This window comes from Danio aesculapii, chromosome 24 (genome assembly GCF_903798145.1).
Source record: "Danio aesculapii chromosome 24, fDanAes4.1, whole genome shotgun sequence".
NCBI classification, from domain to species: domain Eukaryota; kingdom Metazoa; phylum Chordata; class Actinopteri; order Cypriniformes; family Danionidae; genus Danio; species Danio aesculapii.
The window spans coordinates 8181930-8206259 of NC_079458.1; the positions used below are offsets into that span (position 1 = coordinate 8181930).

Sequence of the window (24330 nt, forward strand, 5' to 3'; positions counted from 1 at the left end):
AAGCCTCTGTGAGCTATGACATGAGTGATGAGTAATTATAGACGACTCTGAGTTTAAAAATAGACTGCAGCTGGTGGCATCATTTCACAGGTTTGGACAGTCCATCTTAAGGTGGATCATCTTCTCCAGGATGCAACATGGCAGTTAAAATCATGTTTGAGTTTGAGCCTGAAGCATTGTGCGGACATGGTTGCATGCATATTGCACCCTACATTGTACAGGTATAGTTTAAGCTTTTGGTATGAAGTTTGGATAATCAATTGACCATCATTGGTGGAACATCTTAGTATTGTTTGTGCTACACGTTTTAATCAAATATGACAATTTCACTGCTATTTCTTTGAGGAAACATAAAGAAACAATTAGTGTGGTTAAGAGCTAAGGGGATTGGACCAAATTGGACAATCAATGGGGTATATGCGCATGAACTTCTAATTTTGAGTCAGCCAGCTCAAACATTACCAGTGAACTGTCTTTCCATTACAAAATCACCACGTTTAAGATCTCATTTCTTTAAAAATCAATGATCTTCACTACCTGATTGATATACGATATGAAGTGAGTTGCATTACATTCCATTTTTCCGTGCCATGTCTTTAAAATATTAAAATTTCTCATACCCCAGTATTTGCTGCTGCTTCTGATGGCGCTTGTGTCTACACAAATCACATTTTACGCTTAAACAGCTAAATGAATGCTTAAGTCTATGTAACTAATTGTATTTTAATTACATTACAACATCGATGCTGTAAAAGGAACCTTATGAAATTGAAAATAGTCAAAAACCTTTCATCGGAAGTTTATCATTGGCTGAAAAACACTAGCTGTGCATATAGCCCATTAACCAAGATTTGAGGAACATCATATGCAGCGTCCTACTTCGCATATTATCCCTCCTAAATAGTAAATATAATTAGTATGATCCAAATCATAGGCAGTGGTGTAAAGGAACTAATTACAAATACTCAAATTACTGTAATTGAGTAGTTTTTCTCAGGAATTTTAATTTACGAAGTAGTTTTAAAATGTGTACTTTTACTTTGCCTTGAGTACATTTTTAGTGCTGTATCTGTACTTTTACTCCACTATTTTTTCTTCAACCTGCAGTCATTACTTTGATTTTTCTAATCCCCATAGACAGTAAAAAATAGTCCTGTGATTCCTGTCCTGTCGAATCGCACTTACAGAAGGTAAATCGCATCATAATGAACTATCCCAAGACATGTTTTATGTTAGACAAAGCATTAAAAGTGTCCAAGAAGATTTTCAAAATCTTTACACGCATTGACCCAGAGATTGTTTAGATGCATGTTACTGATGAGAAGATGACGAATGTTTACTGTATGATGACCGAAATGGCCCTAAACACCCAGCAGACAAAAGATGCCAACATGATGCCAGATTGATGTTTAGAAATTTATGTTTAGAAATGAAAATCTGGTTGTCGTCAAAACTCAATGTCAGGCCAACGTCAATGTCCAACCTAAAACCAACCAATTATCAACGTCTAATGATATTACAGCTTGACATTATGTGGATGTTACCACTATGACATCTATCAGATGTTGGATTTTGGTTGCCATACCTGATGAATAAATGTCAGTAGTTGATGACAATATGTTGGTTTAAGATGTTGGCTTGACGTTGGATTTTGGTCACTTTCTAACAACTTAAAATTAACCAAATATCAACGTCATTTGACGTAGTTATTGGACATCAAAATAACGAATGTTCTTAGACGCTGGTTAGACATTGAATTTTGGTCACCTGACATTACAACCTAAATCTAACCTAATATTAACGTCATATGATGTTGTGTGCCTGCAGCGCAATAACTAGATGCACTACAGAATGTTACCTTTACACACACATGCACAAATTACAGGTAAACACATCAGCTTTTAACAACGTAATACTCTACTTGAGTACTTTTGGAAGGGCTACTTTTTATGCATACTTTAAGTAACATTTACAACAGATATTTTTACTCTACTTGCACTACATTTTTAGGCAAGTAATGGAACTTTTACTTGAGTATGATTTTCCAGTACTCTGTCCACCACTGATCAGAGTATATTGAAATGAGTATTTCTAAGTTACAATGGTCTACTATTTCTGGTAGAAATGTGAAGTGTGTAAGCTAACTTGTAATATTGGCCACACATGGGTAAAAAGTGTTAACAAACTACAAACATGGCAGAGGTGTATGACCAATGATATGTGGCAAATATTTGGTTAAAGATGCTAGAATGACTGTTAATATCTATCCTTCTGGAGTGTATATTTATTTAATATTTTCAATGTTATATTTATTCTGCAACAGGGTACGGATTATACATTGTCGAATGGAGGGGGGTGCATACAGTAACATCTGATTATCTATTTCAGAGGTTACTTTAGATTAAACTATAAAAACGATGTCTAATTTGACTTTACTTTTGAGCTATATCTAGATACAAACAGCTATTTGACTTGACGTTGTGTATATCAGACCGTTGAATTAGTATTTTTCTCACATACACTGATTATTATTATTCTATTGTGTATTCACAATGGTATGAACCACGATAGTGGTGGTAAAATGTATAATTAAATTATCTTTTATTTTTATTATTAACATTATTATTTAAAATAAAAATCAGAGAAAATTATTGTCTATAACTATAGCTGATGTCTTGTTTTGATGTCTTTCAGGGGGGATCAAGAGTTAAGGGGTCAATCTGCCTTAAACCCCTCTGTAATCTGCACCCTGCTTAAAAAGACATGTTTGGTTAATAACTTCTGAATGCATACTTATGCAAACACCCGAGTAGATTTCTCAGATTGAAATACTTGCAAATGGAATAATATGCTGCTGCATCTTCAATATGGTAGGAAATTAAATATGTAAGAAAGGTGAACGATGTGTCGAGATGATTGACAGGGCACAAAACTAAGCAAAAAAACGGTCCATTAATAAGGAAGTAGTATGTCCCAAAGCTTGCATACTCTTGGTACACACTCAAAAGCATACTTTCAGAATGAATTGGGACACAGCAATACTATTATTTCCCCTACTGTTGTTAATAAAATAAGCTTTCTGTAAAAGAATTAAAGTGGTTGAAGGGGGTTTCCATTATCTCAGCTGCACACGCATCTTCTAAAAATGACAGGGTGTCACCTTACTGACGGATATTTATACACCGAATACGCAGTGAGTTGGTGTGGTGCCCTCTTCCAACCCCTCTGCCCTTATTTCCAGTCGTTCCCTCTGTGTCTGGCCTTTGAACCTTGCGTTCCCGATATACAGCAAGGGTGGAGCTTCTATATTCTCCAAAACGTCCATGAAGCTCCTGTCTGAGGGTGAGTCCGTCCTATCCGAGCGTCTCCCAGGGCCCACCACGGCCCCACAACATCCAACGTCCCACCCCATAACCCAACATCCCAAAAGAGAAACCCACCGAAGCAGGACCTGAGACTTTTAGCAGTTCTGGTCCTCATTGGTTTTCAAGGACAAGCATGGCTGATAAACTGGGACTGGCAGGTGTGGCGGACGAGCCCAGCACCATGAACATCTTCTCTCTGCTGGAGAGGGTGTCCGGGATCATAGACAATGTTCAGGCCTGCCAACAGCGAATGGAGGAGAGGCAGCTGGAGCTGGAGAACACTGTCAAGACCATCCAAGCAGATGTTGTCAAGCTGACGAAGGAGCACACGGCCACGAGTGGCACCGTGGAGAAACTTCTGGAGAAAACACGCAAGGTCAGCTGCCACATCAAGGACGTCCGTGTGCGGGTGGAGAAGCAGAACGTTCGAGTCAAGAAGGTGGAGGAAACCCAAGTTGAGCTGCTGAATAAGAACAAGTTTCGCGTGGTCATCTACCAGGTAAAAATTGACAATCACTTCACTTTTAGTGGAATATGAGTGTTTCTTTTGGACTTGGTTATTCTGGGTTTCATTTAAAGGTTGGATCTCTAAATGAGGCCTAAATATGTGGTGACATTTTGGAGGCAAAAAAAGCTGACGTAGTGCACACAGAAGCCAAACCAAGCAGCTCTCTGCTGGTCGGCATTGTAAATCAAGTAAAAAATGAGTCAACTCATATGCATATGCACCTGGATTTCCATTGGAATGACTCGTTTAAAATTAGGCAAGTATTGGTAAATGAGACTGCACCTTAATTCTTTGAATCAAAAAACCATATTCGTATACCTTTAATTACTTTTTAAACAATTCAACTTGAGCAAAATGAATCATCAAATACAGGATGCAAAGTTTTGCATGATCCAAGATAAATCACAATACACTAGAAGGTCACGTGGCCAGCTGCCAAAAGCAATACTGCAGGAATGTTCTGCCAGTCCCCGTTGAGAATAGAGGATTAGGTTGGCGGCCATTTTATCTGATATGTGGCAGGATGTCTGGTATAATACGTAGATAAAGTGCGTAATGTGATCCATGAGGGAGTAAAAACGAATTAATATTCACTCTTTAGAGTTTTTCGAGAATGGACTACGAAGCCTTGCTGTTGTTTTAAATGAGGCTAGATGGAAGAAATGTGATTAAGATTGAGTGCAGAAAATTATGAAATCATCGAGGAATGTTGCTAAATCTGGATATGCTGTGTCTTGTTTGAAATAACTTGAGAATATTTGGTTCCAGTGTATTTGTAAAGCAGACCAACCAACATTACAACACAAATCAAATCAAATCTTAAATATCTCTCTATTTTTATAGACTAAATCTGTAAGTATACAACCATTATGATTGGAAAAACTACATTTAAATGTATTTAATCATTCTTCTAAAGGTGCATTATAGGAAACAAGTATTTCATTTCCCATAAAGGAGCGTTTTCTTTAAGACATTGGAGCAACCAGTGTAGGCGTAATGGTGTTTTCTTTTTTGAAGCAATCATAGTTTTAATGAGAGCCCATGGATTTGATCATCTCTTGAACCGAGCAGAACAGCTGACAGATTTGTTCAGGGTTATTCTGAGAGCTGCACTGAAGCTTCATGTCCTAATATAGTGTTATCGCGTCCGACAGAGCGATGGTGAAAAAAGCTGCAGACAGAGTCTTTAATCACCAATTGAACAGTGGTAGTTTGTTAGCGATACACTTTTTTGAATAAAAAAAAAAGTGTATTTTGTTCAGAAGCGGGGACATGGAAAGAGCGGTTCAACCTTAACTGGCTTTAATCCATGAATGCTGGTCATACATGTAATTTGATTCACTTATTTTGCTTCATAGCGATTAAACATACTGGTCTATGATAGGTGAATGGTATGTATGTGTTATTTAACAGCACACTAGTTCTTCTATTTGCAAATCTTTTTGAAAACCTTCTAAAATAAAGCCTGTGAATCGATTAACTGAAGTTAATTGTAAGCCACTGTTCGAGTACTCTATATTTTTTGCTGTTTTTGAAGCATTAGAGGTGTGCGATACTGATCCAAAAAAAGTTGTATATTTTTAATAGGTAACATTGGCTGGTTTTGGCCTGTCATGAATAAATTAGACACTTGGTTCAACTATTCAACAAATTGTCTTTATTAATAAATCATTATACATAAAATATTCAAACAATTAGTTTAAAAAGTCGTTTGTAAATACTTTCATTAGCCAAATATAAAACTGGTAAAACGTAACTTCTCGCTTGTTGCAATGTTGTGTAGAATCAATATCACATTTATGTCATGATTGTGCCAACATGATTTCACAGCAATTCGTAAATGTTTGATTTAGTGGCTAGTTCGTATAAATTCATACGATATCATTCGTGCAATTTAGTAAAATTTGCTCATCCCCCAATTACAGTTGGGTTTAGGGGCGTGGTTGGGTGCCACGCCTCCTTTTTACAATTGTACAATTTCGTACAACTCAACTCATATAAATTAGCCAATTAACTGACAAAACATAAACAATTATCAACAAATATCCCACATCTCTACTAATGCTTAGTTGTCTTTCGACTTTTATTAAGTTGGTAAGCTGTAAAAAGTTGTTCTGGAATACTATATTCTGATTGGATGGCGATTGCTTTTACTGTGTAGTTTTGCGTAACACTTCGCAAACTCATGCTCAGTAACTGCCAATAACAGATATCTCAAATATCTAGTAACAAAGACATCAAAAGACTTCAATTCTCATGTTTCCGAAATGTTATTGCTATGTCCATCTTATTTCTTCATTTTTTTCACAACATAAAGATTTACAAACATTCATGGCAGATTTTAAGTTCCAAAACGCACTCAAGTCCTTGTACAACTTGGATTCTATAGTTTTACCAACGTGATCTCACTGCAATGCATTCGTACAATTTAGTCTGATTTGCACATACCCCAATGACGGTTGGGTTTAGGGGTGATTTTTTTTTTGTTGCGATGCCTCCTTTTCAAAATTGTACATTTTCATTAGACTAAACACATAAGAATTTGTACGATTTAGCCACTAAACTGACAAAACGTAAAGTAGTTACGTTTTCTCGTGAGATCAGGCTGGGTTGTGTGCAAACATTCAGGAACTATTTAATGCGTTATAAAAATCTTACAGTGGTGTTTATTTTTATTTTCTGCTAAATGGGTGATATACCAAATAATTAAAAACAACATGTCATAGACAATATCCCACATCTCTACTAATGCTTAGTTGTCTCTACATTTATTAAGTTGGTAAGCCATTAAAAGTGATTCTAAAACCATATTCTGATTGGACGGCCATTTTATTTAGCGTGTAGTCTTTCGTAACACTTCGCAAACTCATGCTCAGTAACTGCCAATAACAGATATCTTAAATATCTAGTGAAAAACACATCAAAATACTACAATGCCGATGTTTCTGAAACATTATTTCTTAACTTGTTTTGCACATTTCAATGGACTACATTTTTCCAATGTAAGATTTAAGAACGTTCATAGCAGATTCCAAGTTCCTAAATGCATTCAAGTCCTCTTATAACTTGTAATTAAAAACTTTTGGAAACCCAAGATTTTCTGAGAGCTACAACTTGGAACTTGTGACTGCTTTTTTATTTTTTGCTATGCTAATAATGCATGATTGTATGGTTAACTTTATAGAATAAACAAGGAATTGTGATTCATATATATTAATTCAACATACAAACATTTTACAAAATACAGATTGCTATAAATTCTTCTTTTGTTAAATTTTTTGCTCGGGTTAAATTAACTTTTTTTGCCATTGAGATGATTGGGGAAAAAGAGCCCAATTACAAGTTATTTTGTCTCTAATAATCTACAACAATTTAGCAACCTGGAAGCTTAATACTGAGCTGTTGGGTTAGGGTTAGGGTTAACCTAACAATGAACTTTGCGACCACATTTCTAAAGATATAGTTTTTTATATAAGGAACCAACAAATCAGATTCAATATCACCAATACTTCTAGGGGAAACATTCAAAACAGACAGACAAAGAGATAGACAAAATAAACACCAGTTCACCAAATTCTGTCCTTGAAACAGAATGGCTAAGTGGCCCTGCAAATTTTTATAAACTGTGGAACCCTGTGATTTCTTTTGTCGAGACCTTACCTTCTTTGTAGATGGAACCACACTTTTTTATTTATTTATTTATTTAAGGGTAATGTTATGGTTGTTTACCTGTATTTACCTGTATTTCATTATTATTCGTGAAGTTTATTTATAAACTAATTTTGAGAGGATCACATGCTTATGATGGATGACAACTGGTCTTGCATTAGCCAATTCATGATTCACCAATCAGACAATTTCTAAGTCACTATAAATACCCTAAGTTCCATATCACAGCCATCTTCGTTTTGAAGAATCCTCCCTTCCACCCTACTCCTCCTCCTTTCCTAGATGGGTGGCACTGTGGCCCAGTGGTTAGCACTGTTGTCTCACAGCAAGAACCTCACTGGTTCTAGTCCTCACCATGCCAGTCGAAGTTTCTGTGCAGAGTACATGTTCTCCCCGTGCTCACGTGGGTTTCCCCCGGGTTCCCCGGTTTCCTCCCATCATCCAAAAACATGCAACTTAAGTTAATTGACTAATCCAAATCAGCACCATAGACATGCTCCTAGTAAGTAGTTATCTCTTAAGAGCAATCTGTTCATTAGCTACTACAGCAGGGGAGTTCTTGAGATCTACCTGAGCTCAAATTCCCCTCTCGCCTTGCATACGGGAGGGAGCCTCAGGCTCGAGGACCTTATAAGATCGGGGCTCTCTCCCAGGACAGCATGCCAAACAAGCTTTATAATCAATCATCAGCTAAGGGTGAACTTTTGAATGTATGTTTAAAACCAGCAGATTATACTGTATATTTCACATGTCATGTACGTGCTGTTATTTAAATATATGCTTAATAATAATAAAAAAAAATATCTATAACAATTTAATTGAAGGTCTCAGATGTGCCGTACATAGTAAATTTGTTAAATTTAATCCTCTTCCCACAGGGAGATAATGAGGTCCCAGCTGTGGCTGGTCCTAAAGCCTCCCCGAAGGGAGCAACGGGTGGAGATGCCGCTGCAGACCCAGACGCACCAGAGGCTCCGCTCCCTGACTCGGATGAGGAATACATGGTTGTTGAAGAAGCAGATTCATCTACTGCTGCCAAACTAAAGAAGACCGGCCTGAAGCGCATCGAAAGCCTGAAGCAGACCTTCTCACGCGAGAACATGACTAAGACCAAAGAGAACCTGGGCACCAAGGTCAACAAGCTGGGCGAGCGCATAGTAACAGCCGAACGACGTGAGAAAATCCGCCAGTCAGGAGAACGACTGAAACAGTCTGGCGAGCGCTTCAAGGAAACCATCACGAAAACTGTACCAGCAAAGCTGAACCTGAAGAAGGAAAGGACGGTGGCTGAGGGTCAGGAGGGAGCAGAAGGGACCACAGAGGGAACAGCACCCGTCCCACCACCAAAGGGTCGTAAACCTAGTCCTGACGTGGCCTACACGGAGCCAACGCAGAAACAAGAAGGTCCAGATGAGGGCAAGGCTGAGGAAACAGAAGTGCCGATGTATGATATGAAGCAGCTTTCTTAAGCTTAAGCAGGCCTGACAGGCACGTTTGAGAAAGACTAATATACAGATATGGATTCAATTATGGAGAACTAGAAGGTGGAAAGACTGAAAAGACCAGAGATCCTGTGTGGATCAGTGGATAGTTCTTGCGACAACTGAATGAACGAATTGAGGAAGTTGAATACTACAAACAATATCTGATTTTTTGGGGGAGGTGTGGGGGTAAGTTTTGTTTACATATGTTATGTGTTATAAAGGGTGATGAATGTCAAACCACCATACTGAGATGACTAGTTTAACAATTTTTAATTTGAATTCTAGTTAGTTTTTTGGTCACGCTGCCACCTATGGGTGTGGATGAAGTGTCATGTAAAATCAAAGGTGTTTGGTAAGATACTACTTTCACAGATATGTATAATAATAGAGGTATACTGTGACACCAGACATGATGCGCGCGGATAAATCGCACTATTCTAACATAAAAAGACGCATGAAAATTGTGAGTTTGCTCGCTTCATTTGCGCGTCAAATTCGCTTCACAATAGACAAGGATTCGCATCATGGGCAGGGCTTCTGTCTCCCCGGTGACTCTAGCTTCATTGCTAAACGGCTAACATGGATTTTATTGAGAGAAAAGCTGTGTTTATGTGCTTTAGGAAGGCTGATAAACAGCGTACAGTCGTTCACGGTCGTGTCTAAGTCCACTAGATCCTTTCAGAGGTGCACCCAGCTATGTGAGTTCATCAACTCCTCCTGAAACTATACCTGGATGATGGAAGATTTCAGCAGTACTTCCGACTGAGCCGAGCCCAGTTTGATGAACTGTTGTCCAGTGTCGGTAAGAAGATTTTCCCTCGGGACACTAACAACAGGCGCTACGTCATAATCACGGCCCTACAAGAGAAAGATCCTGATTGGTTAACGCAGAGTGAATGTCCGCTGAAGTTCAGATTGTCCAACTTAAGCGATTCACGCATTAAACGTGTCAAACACGCAAAACGATCAACTCGCGCTGCCTCATTTTCGCAGGATGTCTATTCGCGTCTTTGCGTTGACTTAACATGTAAATCACTCGCGCTTGACGCTTCATCCGCGTCTGGTGTGAACGCAGCATAAGAAGTCCCCCATTATTAGAGAACTAATTTTTTAAGACACTGATGCCTTTATTCATTCTTTAGTGGTAAAATGCTTTTAAGACAAAGAACTGAGTGAACCTATTATTTATTAGGCGTGTGCAATGTTATTTGAAAAATTTCACCGAACGGTCAAAATGATTTACACAAATACAGATGATTTACACAATTTAGATTATTTTTTTTTTTGACTTCAAATATATTCTGGTGTCAGCGGACATCCAGCTTGTCCAGCAATGGTTGAGTTTCGAATTACATTTTTCAGTTTAGGTGTTGTAGTTGATTACTTGTTCAGGCAAGTCATTTCTATCAATATTTTTCTGTGCCTTTTCTGTGTTTTTCTTGTAAACTAAAAAAGATCAGCTTTTGCAGTATAACCTTGGTGATTAACCATCACTATTCAGTTGTATTATTATTTTTAAATAAACACATGAACTCAATCAGCTGGTTTCTGAAGAGTTTCTGAAGAAATAAAGGTGCAATTATGGTGTATAAGTAATTACCAAGACTGATTTTTAAGAATAAAAGTTGCTGCTGTATTACACTTTTCAATTTTGACATCTTCCGGTTGTCCACCTTTTTTTAATAGAAGGCCAGATGTAGAAACAAGTCGTTACATGCTTGTAATGGTGTTAAAAGGCTAGACTGCCATTATGATATCTGTCATTATCTGTTGTTTTATTAACACTTTATGCTGTATGATATGCTTGGAAAGTGCATGTATGAATAAAGACTATATACATAATTCTATACATTATTACTTCTACACATTATTTGTAGTCACATGCTATATACATGTAGTTTGGGTCCCTCTGCTATAATTTATCCATTAACATCTATGTACCGTAAATTATACGAGCCATCATACGAGCATTTCTGTTAAGAAATGTTTAATAAAACATTCATACATTTTGCTGCAAGAATAATGCATTTTTAAGCTTTTTATTGTTTCTTTCAGAATATAAAATACAAGTATAAGAACATTAAAATAACTATAGTCATATTATTGAAAAATTCAAGTGTATCAACAGAGAAATAATCTTTCACCAACTTTTATCTTAAGCAAGACTTAGAATTAAGCAGATTTCCTGTTTTTATTAGTCAATATGCACGTATTTCTTTTCAAACGCTCACTTTCATTGTTCATGTGTGAAAATACCTCAGGGCTCAGCAGATTGAGGGTTTATTTACAGTCACAGAGTAAAGCGACTCCCCTCAGAGTCCAGTGGTCTGGGTTCTGGCTGCTTCGGAGGAACAGTGAAAAGATGTACGTCAGGTCAGTTCGTCTTGGTTTCTTGTACACTGGGCAGGAGTACAGATTCATGGCTGGCTTTTTGGATTCTGTGGTGCTGCTCACTGCATACACATGCACAACTGGCAACGGATTGAAGAGAACCTACCAAACAAGAATGTTCATATAGTACCATGGTCTTGATGGATTGAAAATATAGATTGTATGGGATGTTGACTTAAAAAAACTCTGAACAGCAAATTTTTAAGCATGTTCCTTTGCATTTAAAACTTTTTACCATTGCTAACATGCTTAAGCATGTTACTAGGATGTTTCTAGCATGTAGTAAAATATCTATAGCATGTTTTATAAAACATCTAACACGCTTTAGTAAGTTGCTAACGTACATATTTTAGCAAGTAGCTTACATGTTAACAAGTCTTAAATAATGCTTTATTAGCATTTTTAAGCACAGATAGCATGTTTAGTTAGCTAGCATGTGTTGTTAGCATGTGTTAACAAGTTGTTATCATATTTAACTTGATGTCTGCATATTTAGCATGTTTAAGCAAGTTGCTAGCATGTTTGTGGTTTTGGAAAGTTGCTAGCATGCTTTAATATGCGGCTTACATGTTTATAACATTTTATCAAGTTGAAATGTTTATGTTAACTAGTAACAATGTATAATTTCATTAGCATATTTAAGCACAGTTAGCATGTTTCAACGGGTTGTTAGCATGTGTTAACAAGTTGTTAGCATATTTTAACTTGATGACTGCATATTTATTGCAAGTATTTTTTATAATTTTAGCAAGTAGCATGTTTATGTTTTTCGAAAGTTGCTAGCATACTATAATATGTTGCTAACATGTTTTCAATTTAAAATGTTTATCTTAACATTTAAGTCACAAACAATATATCATTTAACTAGCATATTCTAACACAGCTGCCATTTTTTTAAAGAGGTGTTAGCATGTGTTAACAAGCTGTTAGCATATTTTACCTTTATGACTACATATTTATTGTTATAATTTTTAGCAAATTGCTACTGTAGCATTTTATGTTTCTGAAAAGTTGCTAGTTTGTTTTAATATGTTGTTAACATGTTGTCAAGTCAAAATGTTTGTCTTAACATTTAAATCACAAACAATTTATAATTTCATTAGCATATTTAAGCACTGTTAGCATTTTTCAAAGAGTTGTTAGCATGTGTTAACAGATTTTTTGCATGTTTGACCTTGATGACTGCAAATGTTTATAGTTCTGGAAAGTTGCTAGCATGCTTTAATGTGTTGCTAACATATTTATAACATTTTATCAAGTTCAAATGTTTCTATATGTTTATATGTGTTATATATGTTTATATATCGTTCACTTAAATACCTTTGGAGACGATTCTGTCAGTTTCACATTTCGTTTGTCCCATCCTGCTCCATCCAGATAGAGGCCATAAATGTAGACACCACCAATATCTGCTGGCGGAGGACTTGTAACGTCTTCCTTCATCATGCGAGTGACGTCGTTGAGTAGGACGACAGTGTCAAGAGCCCAGCCTTTAGACAGATTCATTCGAGTGGTCTCTTGTCGCATTGCTGTTAAGAAGCCCTTCAATCAAGCAAACACGGTAATGGAGAGACTTGATCGTTCACACAATTGAAATGTAAGAGGTAATCCTCAAATCTTTAACCCCACCTGTGGATTGAAAAATCCTGTAAGCCAAAACTGAAGAGGTCGACCATTAAATGTCCAGCTGTGGAACTGCTGGTTTCTCTCAAGCAGCTCGGTGAACCAGAAACCCAGAGAAGCAGCTTCCCAAGAGATCTTCTGCCAGGACTTGGGGACACGGGCATCATACATGCTGTCCAGAGCATCACGGAGATCCTCTGACATTATTATAGTCCCTTTGGGATTATAAAAGTATTGTGTGACAATATAAAAATGAATTTTTTTTGGACATTTCAGTTTCGAAGACAAATTTTTCTGCATTTAGGATAAGAACTAGGGATGTTCCGATACCCCTTTTCCCTTCCCGATATCGATTCGGATACCTGAGCGCAGGTTATCGGCAATACAGAGTACTGAACCGATACCTGAGTGTGCATCTGTAGAAAGAGTTGGGTATACTACTAGTCCTGTATAAACTGACAGAATTAATTTACGATGTGCTTCAGATTTATTCTTTAATAAAACATAAACAAATACATACAGTGAACTAGACTATTTTTTATTATCAGACATTCAACAGTAATATTATTTACTGCACATTACTGAAACAGGTTTAGCCAAGAAATCAAACTGAAATATTTAAAAAAAAGTTTTACAGTATAACGGTATAAAAACCAGAGCAAAAAATAAAGAAATACAGAAAAATAACCTATTTGAAACCTAAAATTCAGATTAAAATGATAAATAAAATAGTCCGTTACCCTAAAATTGACTGCAGGTTTGCAGTGTTAAGCAACACTAGCAGGTTTATGTCTCTGTTTTAAATAATGTTTTAAAATATGGTATCAGATCGGTTTATGGTTTTTACCATGATACTACTGCCAAAATTTTAGCAGTATTGGCGAGTGTTTCCGATACTAGTATCAGTATCATAGCAGTAAAAATAACTGCAATAAACTGAAGTAAAACTGCAGTATAACTGCAGAACAACAGCAGTATAAAGAAGTATAACTGCAATAAAATTGAATACAAAAAGCAATTGCAAAATTGCAGTGCAATGAAGTAAAAACACAGTTCAAATGCAGTATAATAAAGTTCAAAAGCAGTATTAAGTTGCAGTAAACTGGAGTAAAAACACATCTTTACTGCACTTATGCTGCTGTAGTCTAATATGCCAATGCTGCGGTAAGAACTATACTGCACTAGTGTTCCAAGGAGTTTGTTCTTCAACATCTTCCAAGAATATTTTGTACTTTTTTTAGGGATGTTTTTTGGATTCATGTTATTTTCTAATTAAAATGTTTTTTGTTTTTTTTGCAACAACAAATAATAAAAAATAACTGCAGTGTACTGAACAGTACAATAGCAGTAGCCTATATTCATATGCATATATACAAGGATAACTGTGGCAAAATTCAATGCAACTGCAAAATTGCAGTACAATGAGGTATAAAAACAGTTCAACTACAATGAAATAAAGTTCAACATCAGTAAAATCTGCAGTACAACTGAAGTAACATTAAATAAATTCAGAGGGGCACCATAGTGATATGGTATATAATATTGCATTTACAGTAGGTACATCAGTATTAAATTTGAACTTTAGTTTTATTATGTATTGCAGTATTGTAGATGTATTTCTGCAGTTACTTATACTTCTGAAAGGTGCAATGCAATATATTGTGGTAGTACTTCAGCAATACAAATGAAGTACTAAATAATGCAGGTTTTTTGTGTCCAAAAAACTGCACTTGTCAGAGTTAACTAAAACTGCAGTATTCCTTTAAAAAACTGCAGTATTCTTTGAAAAAAAACTGCAGTAATTATTTGTAAGGGCAACCCTCATAAGAACAATATTAAATGGTCTTTCTTGCAACACAGGCTGATTGGAAAATATGTGCCCAGGGCTACTTTTTTTTTCAAAAACCTGTTTATACATTTGCCAGTAGATTTAAAGACTACAGGGTGGTGTGACGCTAAAACTTTTGTTCCTTTTCAGGTTTATGTTATCACAAATACCACAAAAACAACTTAAACGCGTCTATGATTTGTAATCAGACACATTTGCCTCACTCTCTATTCACCATCTTATCATCATGGACGACTTTTCCACAGTGGTCAGTTTGCTCGGTGGTTCACCCTGTACGGTGTCATACTTGGGACGCGGAGCAGACAGTGTTCAATTCCGGTAAAGAATGTTTCCAGAAAACAGATTGGAAAAAAACAATGTGAAATTGTGGTAAAGTGGATTTGTTATCACAAGCTGCAAGAAAAAAACATCAGAACAACGTATTTCACATATTTCCATACCTGCCAACATTTGTCCCTGAAAATCCAGGAGCCCGGGGCGGGGGGTGAGGGTTGGGGGATTAGGTTCGGGGGTGAGGTATTATAAGGTAACTGTATTATGAAGTGTGTTTTGGGCGGCCACTGCGACGGGATCCTATACCAATGTTGGCTACCCGGGGGTTTCACAGACCGTACCAAAATGCTGAGGACCGGGGGGGATGATTGAAATTACGAGAGTTTTCTAGGAGAAATAACAAAACGGGAGGGTGGCGGAGGATGGGTCTGAAATACAGGAGACTCCTGGGAAAAACTAAAGTGTTGGCAGGTATCAAAAGGTAGCAAAAATGTAGCCCTGGGAACATATTTCCAATAAGCCTGAGTTGCTTTCTTGACAGCAGTAGCAATCCTATGATTAATGGAGATGTGTAATGTGTGTAATTTTCCATTTAATGCACCCTTTAAAACATTGAATGTGTTTCTGTTTCCGATACTCACCATCAATTGCAAGTTTAAGGTCAGTAAGGGTACTGCGAACACGACCAATAACACGCTGCATTCTGTCAAGCTCTTGACGAAGAAATATAGTCATGGGCTGGAATGCTCCCATTTTTTGTAGGCTGCCTTTAACCTGTTTAAAGTTATAGAAAAATTATGGACTACATTTAAATTTGACACTAATAGAAGTGACCCTGTAATCACATTTTCACCTCATGTGGCACATAGTCAGCTGGAAGTTTTTCTAGCATCTCATTAGCCATTTTCTGGACTGACGACTCTCTAGTCTCGCCCTCTCCACTGCTGCTGTCTTTGGGCTGGATGTTGAGGATGGTACTCAGGGTATCATTAGCCAAATTGGTCTGGTAAGTGATGTCAGCATTGGGATGGAGGCCAAATACCTGTCGAACAAAGTTAGAATTGATAGGTTATAGATTTTTCCACTAGTAAATAAAAAAAGAATAATTAAAGTCTGTTTTACCTCAGGTGTATCAACCAATGGCAGAGCATCAATATGTGCATGGTAATCCTGAAGCATTCTGGCCTTTGGTATAGTATATCCTTTGTAGAAACAGAATTTGTCCGCAAACATGCTCTCACTAAACCAGATACGAGCAAAAGTATTGAGCAGGCGTTTGTCCATATCATCTGTGACACGTCCACCATACTGGACCTACACAACCAAAGGTACTAATAAGCAGGTTTGTCAAATAAACAATGAACAAAAGTACAGCAGAAAGTCCATATTGTACCTCTCCCAACATGTAGCGCAGGCAATTCCAATTGACTCCTCTCTTAACGTCTATGTCGTCCAAGTGGTTCTGCACAAACTGGACACTGGAGGTGAAATCAGCCTGGTTGAACTCATAGGGAATGTTCCAGCCGAGTGGACCAAATTTGCGTCTCTCCTTTAGCGGGAAGATTTAGAAATGGAAAGATAATACAATTAAATTCAAGCAAAATATTGCAAAAAAATAAAAAATAAATAAAATTACAACCTACAAAATTTTTTCAAATTTTTTGCTTCTCTTGATTTTTACTCTTTTTTTTAAATTTGTATTTAATATTTTTCTATAACATATAAATTTGGGTGTACTAGTTTTTGAACCATTATCGTGCATTATTTTGTTAGATAAGCTCCAGATTTGGCTTAAGTACTGACTAATCTAATGTTTATGCACAAATATAATATTGTAAAGCTTCCTATTAAAAATATGAATTTAAAAGATAGATTTGAGAGGGGTGTACTTATATATGCTGAGCACTGTATATGTTATGGAATCTCTTATTAATAAATGTTAATAAATGTTAACAAATAATGTTAATAAATGTTTTAACTAAGTTTAAAAGCCATTGTTACAGGGTTACCCAAATGTGGGAGAACTGAAAGGGGTCGATAAAGCTAAATATTAATTAGACCAAATGTAAAATGAAAATAAATAAATTGGGCTGTCTAATAAGTTGATATTATTTTGATTTGTTTTTAATTTTTGATTTAAAATGATTACAATTTTAAGCATTGTATTATAAAATAAAAAAATATATTAATTTTTAAAGTAAAATTGTCATTTAAAATAGTAATGTGTTTCTGTCTTTGCACCATTAATATGTATTTGAAAAAAACTCAACTCATTAGTTAATGTACTTTAAAATACAGGGGTTGCAGGGGTAAAAAATAAAATAATAATAAAATAATAATAATAATAATTTGTCACTATTTTTCTCAGAAAACATATTTCTAAAGGTGCTGTTGACTTGGAATACATATATGCAAAGAAAACAAATCTAATTAGTTTACAAATGAAATTATGTGTAATAAAACACAGGGAAAAATATTGAACACATGAAGAAAGGAAGGTGTAAACGGCAGTGAAAGCCCAGACAGCAGCTGAAGTCTCTCAATGGTTCATCAGCAGCCCTCTACCCTTCATAATTGAAAATTAATATTAACTGTTTCAGTCCAACATCTACAATAGCAGGATGATGAAGATGACACCAGGGTGGACATTTCAGCAAAACAATGATCCAAAACACAGCCAAGGAAACTCTCAAATGCTTTCAGAGAAAGAAAATCAAGCTGTAGAACAAGGAACAACAACAGGTTTAGAAATATGTTTTCTGAGAAAAATGGTGACGTGTTAAATACTTATTTCCCCCACTGCATATATATATATATATATATATATATATATATATATATATATATATATATATATATATATATATATATATATATATATATATATATATATATATATATATATATACACATATATATATATATATATATATATATACACATACACACACAAACTAATGATGAGTATTTAAAGCATTTTAGTGTGTCACTGTGAGCAGTGAGTGACGTGGTTTAACAGCTGTCCTGACCTGGACTGTGGTGTGCAGAAATGCCACAGCGTAGAAAAGTGGTCTCCACTGAGGCATGTTTGTGATCTCCAACTGCTCTTGAGTCACACTATTATAAGTCCGCTTGAGTCCAGCCTTCACCCCTGCATTACAAATCACACATTTCCTGTTTTATTATTGTATCATTTACATTTAGTCACAATATTAAATATACCCCCCCCCCCCCCCCCAAAAAAAAAAAAACACAGCTTTCCCCTTCTCTACCTTGCGGAGGCTCATTAGTGAATTTAATAGAAGACTGCAGAAAGTTTATGGGGAATTTGGGATGCACGTCTGTAGTCACCCACAACCTAAAACTGTCATGGATGTTCTCTGTTGTTGTGACTGTATCTAGACCTTCATCCAGGAAGTCTAACCCCAGATGGCAGTTCTGCAGAAGTAACCAGCCTCCATCGGACATGCTCTGTGCCAGAAGCCTTCTTGCATGCACTTCCTGTCCCTGTCCCATAGAGATCGGCCTGCAAGGAATGCCCTGCATAAGAGAAATTGTATCAAACCTTGGGTGTTTAAAACGCCAGAACTGGTCAATCAGAATGATGCATTTCAGAGAAATTTGTAATAACAATTTGTACCTTTGACTTGGCGAGTCTATCTATGTTCTCTGTGGGATCAGAACCCATAGACAGAAAGCAGACCAGAGGTATCCTCTTCTCAGCTTCTGAACACATGGCCTCCATATCCAGAATCACTCCCTCTGCATACTTCACCCCCATTGATTCAGCAATATATTTACGTGCCTAGCATAAAATAAGCAGCTAAATTACATTCAAATTTAACATGAAACAATTTGTTGGATTATCAATTAGCTCAAACGGAGCAATGAAAACGATTGACTTCAAAAACATGCACTCAAATGATAAAGTTAGTAACATTTTATGAATATATTTAGCTGTTATAACACAGACACACACAGAGTCAGATGTTAGCAACTTCTTGTCATTGCTTTGACTTTGCTCAGCAGCCGTTTGAGGTAGATGCATGCTGTAATGATATATAAATAAATAGATAAGCATGTTAAATTTAGCAATTTTTAATCCCAAACACAATATTCAAAAATATATTTAATAGATGATACTGATATTTAGCATTTTTAAAGTGGATATTTAATAGATTTATGTGCATTCAGAAACCCTTATTAGCATCATTGATGGGAGTCAATAGTTAGTTAAATCAAGACTCTATGCCTCAATATTTACAGCAAAAACACTTTTTTCAATCTCTGATTACAAATAAAAAGAAGTTGGAAATATGTGTTTTAAACCATACGATTATATAAGAACGTCTGTTTTCACACTTTTATTTTTTATTTATTTTTTTTGAGTGACTAGAGACCCAAAATATGTAATGGTGAAAGTAAATGTTCCTGCACAACAATGATTACTTAAAGGGCACATAGTTTACCTCTTTTTTAAGATTTAATATTAATATTATGGTTCTTCTGAGTGTGCCAGTTTAGGTTCAGTTTAAAACACAATTCAGATTTTTTATTATAATGTGTTAAAAAGTGTCATGTTGGAGGCGTGTTCACAGTTTGCTGATTTATGGGTGTGTTGCTTCACATGTAAATTAGTTTCGGCTTCCCGCCAACGTTACAAAGGGGCGGGGCCATGAGCTCACCCGCTCTGCGTTTGCAACAGAGTCTGACTGGCAGACTGCGAGAACGAGCTGGAGTGAGAGGTTTAGCATTCAGTCGTACATGTACGACTCTGACACAGACCAAGCAGAGAGTACAAAATAATTTGTGTCTTTGTACAGTTTTACAGTCAACTGTGTGCTAGTTTCAAGTGCCGAGCTTGCACACAGAAACTAATAACCACACACACTGAATTAACTTTGACTGAGGCACCGGATGCGGCGTTCGAAGCCGCGACACGGCACACCAGACACTCTCTGTAGCGCGGCAGATACATGAAGTGTCCCGAATCGTCGCGCCATGCATTTTTGAATTCTAAACATACGTTTCTTCAGCGGTCCGCGGCGCCCAGCCGTCGACTTGAGTGTACCCTGATAGAAACCTATGTTTAGAATTCTAAAACGCATGCTAGTTAAGATCACGAGAAATGCAAACGGCTGAAGTATAAGGTAGACTCAATGAGAAGTACACATGTTTGCAAACCTACCTAAAGATACAACCAATAATTCCGATTAGAGCGATAATGTGGAGAATACTGATCTTGTGTTGAGCCCAATGAGCCTTGCATCTAAAAATAGAGTAAGGGTGTTCCTTTAGTGATATCGCTTCGACTCACGCTGAAAATGGCGGACGTGAATCAACAAACTAAGGATATGATGACGCGCCTGTCAATCAATATTGGTGGGCGGGGGGACCGCTCTCCTACGTAAAGTTGCGGTCGGTTTGGAAACCGCTCCAATTGGTCTACCGTTTTTTATGTTGTTAAATTGAAAAAAAAGCACTGGGTGTGCTCATATCACCCCAATATGACGGTCTATCACCAGTCTATCACCATACATGCACATATGGCTGTCCAAACAGCTTAAAAAGTAGATTTTTTTACCATAGGTGCCCTTTAAATATAATGAAGATGCAGTAAATGAAATGGACCCTTTTAATGGACCCTTTTCACATTTCCATGTTGCACAGTAGATCCATAGTTGGGTAAACTTTCATATGAAAAACTTTCAAGGATTAAAGATGCTGATGTTAAAAGCGTCATAACCAGCTTGTGAAAAGGGTCCATTCCTCAATGTGGGAGTGTCTGAAAGACTTAAAACAAAGTAATATCATCAGCTAATGTTAAAAGGGCTGGAATGGCTTTAATGCAGAGCAATTATTATAATTAGGGGCCGATCACACAGAACGCACTTTTTCATTCTGAGAACGCGAGGCGCACTGCAACGCTATTTAATAATATTGTGATTCTGTGATATTGTGAATATTGATGTTGAAGATTTGTGAAGTCACACAGCTCCGGATAACTCGAACCAGCAACCACAAGTCTCTCTTCTGTCTTTAAAAATCTCTGTAGTCGTCTTGAACTGAAACCCCGCCTCTGCTTTTATTTGATTGGAGAATGAAAAATACGCAACTGACGCAGCACACTTTATTGGCGTTTTAAACAAATGGCCGTATGAAGGATCATACTGCACTTTATAGTGATTAAGAAGATTCAGTTTCTTCATCTTGTCTTTACATGCAATAGGAAATATGTGGACAATTAACTTTTCATCACGTACAACATGTGAGGGCTGCTGTTAAAATAGCATCTTGCATAAGTCAGTGAGTGACAGAGTGTGAACAGGTGGACTGGGAAAGAAACAGCATGCATGTAGCTCTAAGCCATGAACACCAGAGTCATTTTAAGAGCAAAGCGGTTGGAAGTGCAAAATTTAACTTCTATACTGGGGTGCGTTTCCCAAAACCATCGTTAGCCAACTAAGGTCGCAAGTTCAGTCGTTACAAACATAGTTCGTTGATTTGCTGTTTCCCAAATCTATCGTTCTAACGAACATTCGCAAACTGCAAACTCGCAAACATTCTACTCTAGCTACGAACAACAAAACAAATCTAAAGATGCATTCATAGCGCTTCACTTTTTCCACATTTTTTATGTTACAGCCTTATTACAAAATTCCTCAAAATTCTACACACAACACTCCATAATGACAATGTGAAAAAAGAAATTGTTGCTAATTTATTGAAAATAAAAAACCTGAAAAATCACATGTACAAGTATTCACAGCCTTCCAGTTCCTGCTGCTGAAAAACATCCCCACAGCATGATGCTGCCACCACCATGCTTCACTGTAGGGACGGTATTAGCCTGGTAATGAGCAGTGCCTGGTTTTCTCCAACCGTAATGCCTGGCATTCACTCCAAAGAGTTTAATTGTAGTCTCATCAAACCAGAGAATTTTGTTTCTTAGGGTCTGAGAGTCCTTTAGATGCCTTTTGGCAAATTCCAGGCAGGGAGTGACTTCCGTCTGGCCACTTTATCATCCAGGCCTGATTGGTGGATTGCTGCACAGATGGTTGTGCTTCTGTAAGGTTCTCCTTTCTCCGCAGAAGAGCGCTTGAGCTCAGACAGAGTGACCATCGTGTTATTGATTACCTCCCTTACAATGGCCCTTCTCCCCCGATCACTCATCTTAGATGGCCGGCCAGCTATGGAAAGAGTCCTGGTGGTTCTAAACATCTTCCACTTAAGGATGATGGAGGCCACTGTGCTCATTGGAACTGTCAGAGCAGCAGAAATGTTTCCGTAAGCTTTCACAGCCTTGTGCCTCGAGACAATCCTGTCTTGGAGGTCTACAGACAATTCCTTTGTCTTCATGCTTGGTTTGTTCTTTGACATGCACTGTCAACCCTGGGACCTTATATAGTCAGGTGTATGCCTTTTCAAATCATGTCCAATCAACTGAATTTACCACAGGTGAACGAGAATTAAGCTGCTGAAACATCTCAAGAATGATCAGTGGAAACAGAATGTACCTGAGCTCAATTTAGAGCTTCACGGCAAAGCCTGTGCATAATTATGTACATGTGATTTTTCAGGTTTTTTACTTGTAATAAATTTACAACAATTCAAATCTTTTTTCACATTGTCATTATGGGGTTTTATGTGTTGAATTTTGAGGAAATAAATTTATTGAATCCATTTTGGAATAAGGCTGTAACATAAAAAACTGTGGAAAAAGTGAAGCGCTATGAATACTTTCCGGATGCACTGTAATATCATGAATCCACATTATGTCAAAGGGATGCTGGAGCAGATCCCAGCATCATGTAAGAAGGGAAACCCCCAGAAGGATGGCTTGTGTATCACAGGGCATCATATAACATGATGAATAATTATTTTCTTAATGCAAAGAATGACCTGAGCAGGTGTTTGTGTGAGGTTTTGTGACCCAGAAGTGTTAAACGTCATAAGAAGCAGGTTTGATTATGGAATGTTAAGTGATAATCTGGAGCTCAGTGGCCGATCAGCTGTTCAAATTCATTTCACGAGAACTTTTTTTAGACAAGGGGTTCTTGAAAGGGAAATACGCGCACACTTTGTTGCTTCTTAGTGCTCACAAACAGACACTCTTGCTGTCAAAGATATATTTTTTAAAGAACTAGCATACTATAAATAAAAAATTACTTATTTCCGATGTACCGTCAAGGTCAGACAAGACCTAACCTAAACAATTTTTCCCATATTTTTTCTGAGGAAGAATGAAAAAAGATACTTAGAAAAATGTTATTTATCACTTGCAGTTTTTTTTTATCTTATTTATGTTTTTTTTTATATTTATTTAATATGATGTGTAACATTTTTGTACAAACACATTTTAAACTCTAAATGAGGACTTTAATAAAAAAAAAAAAACATTTAATTATTAAAATATATTAGACATTTTAATTTAAAAAAATTAAACTGTAGGTTTGTTTTAATGTGTTTTTTTTGTAATTAATAGTTAAAATGTTAATAAAAAGATGTAATATGTAGTAAATAATATTAGATATTAAATGTGTAGTATGTAGTAAATAATATCATATATTAAAGTACTAAAACTGTGAATAATTTCAATTAAAATAAAAACAAATAAAAGGTAAAAATCTGAATAAGATATAATAATAAATAAAATAAAATTGTAAACTTTAACACCAAAACCACAGATATAAAAATAAAAACTTACTATTACAAATATTAGTAATAATCATTAAATATTTACAATTACTAAGATAGCAATGACTCTTAAAAAGGTTTTCCAGCACCTGTGCAATGGTGCGGTCAGGACACCAGCTTCGTATCAGCAACAGTTTGCGGAAAGCATCCAGCTGGCTCTCATAACCGTCAGGAAGAGGAGACTCTTCTGGAGTGGCTTCATCAAACCAGCTTTTCCAGGCCTTGTCATTGCGGCCTACCTGGGTCAAGAGAGTGGCAAATGTGTGCAGGCTGGACAACTGCACCAGGTTTAGCCATGTTGTGTCCAGGATCCAGCGCTTTGGCTTGGCCTCGACAGAGTTCAGATCCAAAGAGGCTCCACCTGAAAGAAGGATGGAAGAATAGGAATTACTTTTACCTTAAAAAAAATCAATATTACAGAGTATTATGAGATATTATGACATACTGAATCACAAATATATAAAAAAAAAT

The 24330-nt window shown here is 36.6% G+C and overlaps 2 protein-coding genes across 2 annotated transcripts in view; one reads left to right on the forward strand and one right to left on the reverse strand.

Annotated features, from left to right (window-relative positions):
• The first annotated feature begins 3239 nt into the window (after positions 1 to 3239).
• Positions 3240 to 10563, forward strand: cavin4b (caveolae associated protein 4b). The gene is made up of 2 exons (XM_056450847.1): positions 3240 to 3864; positions 8421 to 10563. The coding sequence occupies exons 1-2, from the start codon at positions 3499 to 3501 to the stop codon at positions 9009 to 9011; spliced, it is 957 nt and encodes a 318-aa protein (XP_056306822.1). The 5' UTR covers positions 3240 to 3498; the 3' UTR covers positions 9012 to 10563.
• A 489-nt stretch (positions 10564 to 11052) lies between these two features.
• Positions 11053 to 24330, reverse strand: part of dnah5l (dynein, axonemal, heavy chain 5 like) — an 83410-nt gene continuing 70132 nt past the window's right edge. Inside the window, exons 69-79 of the mRNA XM_056450848.1 lie at positions 23949 to 24220; positions 18803 to 18967; positions 18435 to 18702; positions 18192 to 18313; positions 16556 to 16711; positions 16285 to 16476; positions 16016 to 16204; positions 15804 to 15936; positions 13047 to 13255; positions 12738 to 12959; positions 11053 to 11519 (exon numbers count right to left, since the gene is read on the reverse strand). Of these exons, the coding sequence (XP_056306823.1) occupies positions 11307 to 11519; positions 12738 to 12959; positions 13047 to 13255; positions 15804 to 15936; positions 16016 to 16204; positions 16285 to 16476; positions 16556 to 16711; positions 18192 to 18313; positions 18435 to 18702; positions 18803 to 18967; positions 23949 to 24220 (2141 nt within the window). The 3' untranslated portion in view covers positions 11053 to 11306. The remainder of the gene's footprint in view (positions 11520 to 12737; positions 12960 to 13046; positions 13256 to 15803; positions 15937 to 16015; positions 16205 to 16284; positions 16477 to 16555; positions 16712 to 18191; positions 18314 to 18434; positions 18703 to 18802; positions 18968 to 23948; positions 24221 to 24330) is intronic.